The sequence below is a fragment of the Chelonoidis abingdonii genome, chromosome 17 (genome assembly GCF_003597395.2).
Source record: "Chelonoidis abingdonii isolate Lonesome George chromosome 17, CheloAbing_2.0, whole genome shotgun sequence".
NCBI classification, from domain to species: domain Eukaryota; kingdom Metazoa; phylum Chordata; order Testudines; family Testudinidae; genus Chelonoidis; species Chelonoidis abingdonii.
The window spans coordinates 23,471,053-23,482,032 of record NC_133785.1 but is presented as its reverse complement, the minus strand read 5'-3'; the positions used below and the strand labels follow the sequence as shown (position 1 = coordinate 23,482,032).

At 46.2% G+C, this 10,980-nt stretch overlaps 1 protein-coding gene across 1 annotated transcript in view; it reads right to left on the bottom strand.

Annotated features, from left to right (window-relative positions):
- Positions 1-3,792, bottom strand: part of OXTR (oxytocin receptor) — a 17,627-nt gene extending 13,835 nt beyond the window's left edge. The window contains exon 1 of the mRNA XM_032784165.2: positions 2,589-3,792. Coding sequence (XP_032640056.1) covers positions 2,589-3,507 — 919 coding nt within the window. The 5' untranslated portion in view covers positions 3,508-3,792. The remainder of the gene's footprint in view (positions 1-2,588) is intronic.
- Positions 3,793-10,980: the final 7,188 nt, after the last annotated feature.

Sequence of the window (10,980 nt, the reverse complement as noted above, 5' to 3'; positions counted from 1 at the left end):
CCTATCCTTGCAACAAAGCCTGATGCCAGCTCTGTCCACATATCTATTCAAGTGACACCATCATAGCACATCAGCCACACCATCGGGGCTCGTTCACCTGCACATCTACCAATGGGTTATACGTCATCATGTGCCAGCAATGCCCCTCTGCCATGTACATTGGCCAAACCAGACAGTCTCTATGCAAAAGAATAAATGGACACAAATCGGACATCAGGAATCATAACATTCAAAAAACAGTATGTATAACTATCTCCTGTCTGTGTGTTCCATTCTGTGCATCCGAAGAAGTGAGCTGTAGCTCACGAAAGCTTATGCTGAAATAAATTTGTTAGTCTCTAAGATGCCACAAGTACTCCTGTTCTGTTTATTAAATACTGGATGCTCTTGCTAAAATAACATCCTGTGCTGTAGACAAAACACCTGGCTCTCACACCCGATGAGTTATTAACATGCTCTGCCGTCACAGTCTGCTTCTTCTTAGGTATAGCACCATAGTACCGATCATTTGACAGAGTAAGTGAGAACGAGTGGCACAAACATGCAGGCCTGGAAAGCAATCATCGGTTCTGAATTTGAGTCCCAATCTACAATTCTATCCTGTTCTGAAAGGGAGCTCAACAGCGCAACAGAGAGGTATGTGTGCAAGGGCATCATTAGCAAGCCCTTCTTAGCAGATGTTTAAAATAAGGACCTTTCTTATCCCACTAGACATCTATAAAGCAGATGCAATTACCAGTGTGAATAACCAAGCAAACGTGGTGAGCAGCTGGCCAGGACAACATTCCCATGGGATAATCCCTGCACCAGCAATAAGGAGAGTAGAGAGAAGACTAAAGAACTGCAGATACATACATTGAGGCATAGCCCCTGTTTCAGATTTACTGGGGACATGTAAAAATCTCCCATGGGGGAGTTCAGTTTTTATGCAAAGTAATTTATCATCCCAAAGGATGATAAATTACTTTCCCAAGATATTTTTATTTCACTCTCCCCTACCTCAAAAAAGGACTGAAGGGATTTTCCTCAAACTTTCCGACTCCGATTCAGAGCACAGAGTGAGAATAGAAAGCGTCAGCCTGAAGGGGAAAGTGCTTTTGAAAGTACTGGGAAAAGAGGGGGTTGTAATGGATTTTACTGCCTGTTATCAGCCTTAGCTACTGCAGCGTTCCTGTATGAAAAATGGCACCTCACCCTTTCCAAAATGTTTTCATTCCAACTAACTAATAAATCACTGGAACATTAAGGGAAACATGCTACCTACAGCCAGCATCAAAGAGCATCGCAGTGCGTGTAGAGAATGGAGAGAAGAGAAAAAGGGAGCAGAGGGAAGAAAGGGAAGAAGGAAAGCAAAAAAGAATAGAGAGGAGAGGAGAGGAGAGGGAAGAAAGGGGCATTGAAAAGGAAGAGAAGATGCTGGGGAATGTGAGAACGAGATATCAAACCAGCTGGTTTCAGGGTCTCTCACCCTCAATTCCCCTGCCACTGAGAGTCGATGCTCTGTGCTGTTGATACATTTAACATTATTCATGGCCAGTACCTGATATTTTTAAAAACCCAGCACTCGGAAGTATATGCCTGCAAAGCACCACAGAAATTAATGGGGAAGCCATCTCCAGGCATTATTATTAATGAAGCTTGACTCCTGCGAATGACCTTGAATTTACACTACGAAGAAGATGCCCAGTACAGGTGAGCCGGGGACGAATACTCTGTTTTGCAGCAAATTCCGAGGTTTGTACATTTGTTCCACATTGGAATGACAACCAAACCTCTCAAACTTTTTGTTTGCAAAAACAGATTTGTGTTGGAACATCCAGCTTTGCACTGAAACCAAGCTTTTCTGTTTAGGAAGGGGGTAGAGTGGTGGTTAAGGCCCTGGCCTAAGGTGTGGCAGACCTATTTTCAAGTCCCTCATCTGCCTGATTCAGAGCAGAAGTTTTCAGATCATTACCTGAGTCTCTGATTAGTGCCCTAATCACCAGACCATAAAGTGCGAGAGAGTCTCTCTCTGTCTCCTTGCTAAAAACATCATCCAAACCAATGCATCTCCTCAAAATGCTTCCACTTCAGCTAAATGAGATTTCCCCAGAAAAGTTCCACGTGCCTATCCACGAGGGCTCCCCAGGTCCCCAGCCTGGCTCCCTGACACACCCAACCCTGCAGGGTGCCATTTCAGCAGACATGCTCAAGCTGCTATAGCTATGCCGTGCTGACAGACAAAAGAGGGAAGTGCACATTGTGTGCAAATGAGAATTGCCTTGGCAAACAGGGGGGGAAACTGTTTTCCAGGTCCAGGTTTCAGTTCAAGACCCAGAGGAGCTGATTCTGGTTCCTTAGCCCCCAGAAAACCAGGAGTGACTCCAATGAAGTGTCAGAACTGCATGCCTTAGATCAGATGCAAGTCATCAGTCTCTCTCCTTTCAGCACCCTAATGAGCCTTGATTCAGACTGAAATCTCTCTACCACCCCGATCACATCTGGAATGGTTGTTTTGCAGCCAACTGATGTGTTAATTATTAGTCGCCAACACTAACTATTACATGCAAATATATATTTTCTATAAATGAAATGAGGGAGAACTTTACCTTCTTTGGGAGCATTCTTGTCCCACACAGACCACATCTGCACAAAGAAAAAAGGAGTCCAGCACACTATGAAAGCTAAGACTATGATGAAGGTCATTTTCACTGTCCGGATCTTGGCTTTAGAAATTAGTTTGATGCTGCTGACCCTGGAGAGAGCCGCACTGCTGGAGGACAGGTTCATGTTCTCGTGGGCCGTTTTTAGCTTCACGTTCTGCCAGATTTTGAAACTGATCAAGCCATAGCAGACGCTCAGCATCAGCACAGGGATAATGTAAACAGTCAGGGTTATCCAGGTGATATATGCTTTGGCTCCCCAGGGCTGGATGAAATCTGCCCAGCAGTCATACACCCCATTGCCCACATCCCGAAGGGAAAATATGTGGATCTGGGGGATGCTGACGAGCAGGCATAGCAGCCAGGTGAGGAGGACAGATACCCGGTCAGACCTCCTGTGCAATGACCTCAGGGGCTGACAGATGGCCAGGCACCGGTCAAGGGACATCAGCAGGAGCATGTAGGTGGAAGCAAACATCCCCACCACCTGCAGGTACTTGACCAGCCGGCAGAGGAAATCCGGCCCATAGAACCTGAAGGTGATGTCCCAGATGAGTTGGGGCAGAACCTGGAAAATGGCCACCACTAGGTCAGCGATGCTCAGGTGCTTCATGAAATAATACATGCGGGAGTGCTTCTGCCGGGTGGTGTGGATGGCCAGCAGCACACACAGGTTGCCTGTCAGAGCGAGGAAGAGGATGAGGCAGAGCACCGTCACCTCCACCTTGGCCATGTCCTCATTCCTCTTCAGGGGATCAGTGGTCCTGTTGACCCCATAAGTCCGGTTCTCAAGGCTCAGGCTGGAGTTGATCAGTGAGCCGTTGATAGTCCACAGGTCGTTCCCTTCCAGGGACAACTTCTCCATGGCCAGCCCCGTCCCATGCAGCACTTTGCACCAACAAGGGTTTCGGTGGGGGTCTCCTGTGCAGTGTCTCCCCTTTACAGCCTCCCCTTGCAGGAGACCTAATGGTTTTCAGCTCTTCTCTCCTGCCTCTGGAACTCCCCTTCCCTCTGTCTCTTTTCTCTTCTCTTCCCAAGTTTTGATTCCTTTCCCTCTCTGTTGGTTTCAGTAATGGTGACCTCTGGCCTGAGAACTTGTCCTCTCTTCCTTCTGGATGAGCCAAGGGGAGCCAATCTCAGTCCTCCTGAGGCAGAGACAGTCCTAGCATCCAAATCCACCTCATCCCCTCCGAAGGCACTTGGCGTGTCCTCCTCAAACAGAAACAAAGCAAGGGAGGGAGCATTACAGCAAACCAAGGTTACTGTCCCATCTCAGTAACAATGTCTCTCCCTCCCCATCCCCTTCAGAGTCACCGCAGGGCCTTTCCTGGGCATTGTTTTTTTCCTACTGAAATCTACATTTCAAGAACCTCTCAATCATTTTCCCCCTCATTCGCTTCACAGAAACAACCAGCCAGGAGGGTAGGACACAGAATCCTTGGATTTCCCTCTCCCACTTGCAGTGAGTTTTTCCATCTTCATCTGAAAAAACCCCAAGGCAGAGCTGGGGACGTAGACCAATCAAAAATACTGATAACGTAACAGATTAAAATTAAAAGGTGCTTTCTTACCTTCCTCTGCTCCCTCCTTTGGCAGCTCCCAGCTTTCCTTCTTGAAGTTGCTGGTTTTTGCTTAAAACACAAGACCAAGGAGTTGCATGCTCAGAAGAGTTCAGGTGAGAATCCCCCACTGTGAGACTGCCTGGCTGCTCTACAACTTTGCTTTCAAATGACTCCAGGAGGTGAGAAAGCAGGGAAGCGGGGGAGGAAGAAAGGAGACTGGAGTCAGCCCTTCAGGAGTCACTCACTCATCGTGGATAAAATATGCTGCTGCTGGGGTATCTACATATTGTACAATTGCTGCATTTATAGTTCTATCCCCTAGGTGGCGAAAGAGGCCACTGCTTCACCTGCTCGTCTAAAGAACAGTTCAAAGCCTTAGGAACTGAGTGCTGACGTCATTACACTGGCATAAATCTGGAGTAACTGCTCAGGGAGTTAGTCTGGATTTACAATGGGGGTAACAAAGGCATTAAAGGAAATGTTAACATTTCCCTCTTTAGTTATAGTTGTTCTGTCTTGTGCTACATTTTAATCTGTTACAAAATAAGGTTATTTCCTCTGGGAAATATTTTATTATTTTCCACTCCCCGGTGCCCCCAGGTATATTTAATTGTTTAGCACACGGGAACACATCAGACTGTATAATACCTGGGCACACCATCTTCCAAATAAGTGGGTAAAAACAGTTTTAAGTAAATGATCAACTAAAATAATGAATAACATTTCCCCTGTTATGCAGAGCCCTGGATTGATTGATCCCGACAGCAGCACCCCTGTGACTTAGGTAAATCATGTTCTCCTTCTTTTACAGATATGTAAATAGCATCCATGCCACAGAAAATAACTCTACAGGTTAAACACAAGTCAGCTGCAGTGTGTAACTTTATTTATTTATCTGCTTTCAACTGTTCGTTTCAAATGATGCCTTGAATGTTTTTGTTGCTTTACTGTTGTTTCTGCCTCTGGCTGTCTTTGGTAACTGGGCATCAAAATTGCTCCTAAGACTCCGGATGGCTGGCAAGAGTGAAAAGCATATGGAGAAAGTGGAAGTGAAGCGACGTTGTTTTCTTGAAGTAAAAAATTAGGGTTGTGGTGAAACGTTTGAGAGGCACCCCATCTGTTACCACAGGCTGGTGCTGCAGATTAATTATTCTCTTTTGTGTTGATAATCAGACAACATAAACGAATGTCAAACACTAATGAAACATGCATTTCATAACTACACTGTTTACTGAATATGGAGCTAAAGGGTACTCTCCAGCTCTGGGGGATTTAGGGTTGGTTTAGAAGCAGATTGCAGTTCAGCTCCCAGACTGGCTGTTTGTGAGTCTCTTTTGTTTACTCTGATCTGCAACCACAAGAGGTAGAGACCAAGTTTAAACATGGAACTCAGGCATGGACTATTTGACAATATATTAACAAAATCAAAAACTGGAACCCTTTCAAGCAAGACTTTTAGATTAATAACTTGCTGCTACAAAATAAGAAAGAACACTTTCTTTTTTAATGTCTGCTGGCATCACCGCTGCTAGCTTCTGTCTCAATATGAATATTTAGGGAACTGGGGTAAAAATCTGTCTGGGGATTGGTCCTGCTCTGAGCAGGAGGTTGGACTAGATGACCTCTTGAGATCCCTTCCAAACCCTGATATTCTGTGATTCTATGATTTCGCAGAATGGAGGGTTTTTTTCCTCCAGCAAATTAGGGACAGATTTTTAAAGATATTTAACTACACAGGTGCTTTTGAAACTCCCAGTAGATTCCTATCTGCATCTTTAGGAACCGAAATATCTTTAAAAATCTGTCCTTTAGGCCCAAATCCTCCAAGATATGTAGGAACCTCAGTCCCTTTGCTGATCTGGAGTTTGTAAAAGTTACCTAAGATGTTCTTATGCTCAAAGTGAATGTTAATGACACTTGGTCAAAGTTTCTTGCTAAACTCATCTAGATATTCATTTCTTCTAACTTCTACAGCCTCTTCCCTCCAAGCACTGCTCATTACACTGAATATTCATTCCACGGGATTGCTTTTTCCTGATAAAAACATGATGATTTCTATTTAGAATGCACCTGGAATAAACATTTTGTAGTTATCTTATAAAGAAAATCTTTTGGGGGCCTTTAAGTCCATGAGAGATTTAGAAATTCTAAGTGGGCTAGTACTTTGGCATGTTTTTCCCTTATGTTCTTCCTCCTTATGCAATGATCTCTCTGGCATCATAGACAAGAGTGTTATGAGAACCATGCACAAGGCTTTTTTCACTGTTCTTCCTTTTTCAGGAGAGTTTTGCAAAGAAGAAGTGACATTGGATGAAATCTTGAAGTCAATGGGACCTTTGCCATTGACTTCAGCGGGTCCAGGGTTTCATCATGTGTTTTGCTGCTTTAGCATTATTGCAAGATATAGAATGCAATCATTGGCTGGTGATGGGATGTGGGTCATGGATGGGATGAGCTCCATGGAGCTGCTACTCCTCCTCTCATGAATGTGGGTGGATCCAGGTTTCTTCCTCCCCAGTGTGCTAACCAGCATATCTGAGCCAACCACAAAAATTACTTTTACGTGGAACCAGATTGTGACTGAGTCTGCTCCTGGAGTAATGTAACGACATGGTGCCCCTCACACAGGGCTGGTGGCAAAGCCACACGCTAGCTCTATACACTAGGAGCCCAGATTCTATGGTGATGAGGATCATATAAGTGAGATAAATTGATGTATCGATACACAGGACCAGCGTCTGATGCTGCGTACCCCCCATGATAATGGAGGCAATAGAGATACTCAAGATTTACATCCATGTACCTGAGATTAGGGTATGGCCCCCACAAACATGCTTTGGGATTCTCCAGGATATAGACATGTAAGGAGCTGAGATTAATGGAGGGACCAGCTCGAAGAGAAAACTGTGTTTAAAAGTCATTAAGTGACCAAATGACGGATGTTATCTACAAGCCAATAAAAGTTAATGCGCTGATCACAGAGGTAATGAGCTCAGGCCTCCCTAGTACAAAATCTGAGAACACTTGTATAAATCCAAATTGCAATCAGCTGATGGGCTGGAATTAGACAACAACTGGGAAGATTCATAACGAGAACCAGATGGGGAGCACACACAAGGAATCAGAGGTGCCAACTTTCTCATTTCCCTGGGAATGTTCGACCCCTGCTCCATCCCAGGCTCCACCCCCACTCCACCCCCTTCCCCCAAGGCCCCACCTTGCCTCTTCCCACCCTGTTTTGCTCCACCTCTTCCTACCCCCGCTCCTCCCTCTCTCCCCACCCAGCACCTCCTGCATGCTGCTGAACAGCTGATCACCAGCAGGCAGGAGGTGCTGGGGGGAGGGGGAGGAGGTGATCGTTGGGGTCGCTGGCAGGGGAGGCTCTAGACAATTCGCCACCCCAAGCACAGCGTCATGCAGCGGGGGGTGCTCTGCCACTCACTGGTCCTGCGGCTTCAGTGGACCTCCCGCAGGCGTGCTTGCGGAGGGACCGATGGACCCTTCACAGGCATGCTGCCAAAGGCACCCTGCCTGCCACCCTCCCAGTGACTGGCAGAGCGCCTCCCGTGGCATGCCGCCGCAAGCGCGCGCTTGGCATGCTGGGGCCTGGAGCCACCCCTGGCCACTGGTGGGTACTGAGCACCCATTATATTTTGTCCATGGGTGCTCCAGCCCCGGAGTACCCCCGGAGTCAGCGCCTATGCAAGAAATATGTTAAAGAAGATTCCACAAATAGTAGAGGCACATAAAACAAAAACAAACCAACATCACCTCTAGCTAACAGGGGAAAGGAAGAAACTGCTTCAGTGGGCAGATTAGTCCATCATTATCCACTCAGAGATTTATGACTCTGAAGCAGCTGGTACTGGCCACAGCCTTGGACACAGGATACTGTACCAGATGGACCCCCCAGACTGGGTAATTCCTCTGTTCCTAACAGCCAGTGGCTCTTTGTGTTAGGCACTGTACAAAGCTATAGCAAGAGAGACTCCTTGTCCTGAGTAGCTTATTCTCTAAGTATATAACACATAAAGGTAGGAGGGGAAACCAAGGCACAGAGAAGGGCTGTGATTTCCCTAAGGTCACATAGCAAGATAGTGGCAGCACCAGGAACAAAACCCAGATCTGCTGAGACCCTATCCATTGGAAGACACTACATCTCAGAGGCTGTGATGGACACACATTATTTATAAATGTCAAAACAAATAAAGTATCCCCTTGATGGAAAGTCTGACATTAATCTAATCTCAGAGCAGTAATACAGGAAAGTTTCAGGATGGAATGAAGCACCACTGCTTATTAGCCTGCACCCAAGCTAGCACCTGGATTGTGTGTTTCTCCCTACATGTGTGTCTTTTTGGTATGTTCAGGGCTGGGGATTTTGGCAATGCCTCCGGTTAGCCCTGTTCATACAATAATTATCTTTTTCACAGTAAAAAGAATGAGGAATACTTGTGCCACTTTAGAGACTAACACATTTATTTGAGCATAAGCTTTCATGGGCTAAAATCCACTTCATCAGATTCATGTAGTGGAAAATACAATAGATAGATATATATACACAGAGGACATGAAAAAATGGTTGTTGCCATACTAACTCTAATCAGAATAATCAGTTAAGGTGGGCTATCATCAGCAGGCTACCACTCTGAAACTTTTTCACAGTGGAATTTCTGCTACCTGAGCCTGTCTCATGGCTACTCTGTACTCACTAGGTTTTTTGAGTCTGTTAAACCCCTAATTATGTGAGGTTCACCTCTTCTGTACATCATCCAATAACCCCATTTGAGCCACAGCAGTCTGGGGATAACTGCATTCGATTTAACAAGCAGTGACAGTTCAGGCATGAAAATAAAAGAGAAATCTCTGTAGCACTATCACGATCTGTAAACCAGGTTCCTGTCAACAGCGTGTGCCACCAGTGCAAAATTACTTCCTTCCTGTGTGTGGTCAACCCGTGTGCCTCCACTGCTTTCAAACCTCCAACGCTGAGCAAAGCTTCAACCCTGGGCTGAGAACACAGCACGTTTATTCCTCATATGATGTGGGGGGAGGAAGGGGCGTACCCATATTTCATAGTCAGACTCCTTGCCCTTAACATCGTCACTGTGCGAGAATGACATTGTCTAACCTTTTCCCCAGCCCCAGCCAGCTCAGCAGTTTGGACTGACATGAGGGAAGCTCTACGTGAGAGCAGGCGACCGCACGCACATGGAGTCAAATTCAGGGCTGGGATTTGGGTTGTTGCCCTTTCCCAGCACCCTTAATAGGTCACTTGCCCTCTTAGCCAATCAGCTGTGCAGCCTGGGGAGACTGATCAAGATTGTCTCCTGGCTCAGAAATGAGGGTGAGGAGGTCTGATAAGGGTTGATTGCAGATCCCTGGTTCCCAGGGCCAGCCTCAACCAAAACACAACTTACAGCTGTACATTGCACTTAATGGATGCTATGCCAATAGAGGACTGGCAACATGGAGCCCTTCCCTGTGTTCCCGTGATTCTAGCATGTCCCCTACACCTGGGTGTTGAGGAGCCGTCCTGCACTAAGCAGAGTCCCCCTTTGCCAAAGGAATTCTCTGTTGCTGGGCATTAGTAGCCAGACTAGCCCAGCAGGAAGTATCAAAATACATCCAAGAATTCTGATCTCATTCCAACCCAGCTAGAAGTAGGTCCCCGCAGTCTCATCTCACAAGAGTTACAGCAAATCCCAGGCTTTTTGCAGACCCTAAAAGTTTCAGGTGGTTTGAATCAGCATCTAAGCTTTTGTGTGCTTATTACTCAACTGTGCTTCCAGACATGGGAAGTTCACTCATCATCAAGTCTTGGCATTAATAGGAGAAAGTTTATTTTTCCCTTTTCCGCTTCTCGGTAGTAGCAAGAACACAGTGCACCCCTTCCAACAGGAAAAGGATGCAAAGCTCCCAATTCTCAGAGTCATCCAAGATCTACTTGGCACAGGATCCATTGCTAAGTGGTGTGAAGGTAGTTTTATCCCAACCTTTGCAGCAGCTCAGCCCTGGGATCAGACTCTGTTTAGTAGCCACGGATTGCCAGAGCACAAAGATGCTTTTTGATGCTCAAAGTTTAAAGATAACAGAGATTGTGCATGGCCTGTAATTTATGGAGGAACAAGTCACATTCAGTACTAGGACTTCTGTTGTTAAACTCTGAGATGGGCATTGTGGCTGATGGCTATAGTCTGCACAACTATGATTTTCCCCTTTCACCTGGTCCCACTCCCTGGCCAGGATCTGTAATGGGTGAGTAGTGCCACCAAGGGATTCCCACCACTCCCATTGACTCCTCAGCTGACTCTTTAAGGTAGCTTCATGATCACTTGGCAGTGCCAAGGAGTCACTAAATGGGGAGGGCTCTGAGTTACTACAGACAATTCTAACCCATGTGTCTGGCTGGTGGGTCTTTCCCACCTGCTCAGGGTCTAACTGATCACCATAGTTGGGGTCAGGAAGGAATTTCCCCCAGGTCAGATTGACAGAGACCGGGGGGGGGAGGGGTTCACGTTCCTCTGCAGCGTGGGACATGGGTCACTTGCAGTTTTAAACTCATGTAAACAGTAGATTCTCTGTAACTTGAAGTCTTTAAATCATGATTTGAGGACTTCAGTAAGTCAGCCAGGGGATAGGCGTCTATTACAGGAGTGGGTGGGTGAGGTTCTGTAGCCTGCAATATACAAGAGATCAGACTAGATGATCACAATGGTCCCTTCTGACCAGGATTTGAGGGACATTTTTTTCCCTTTCCACCTCTAGTAAAGGTG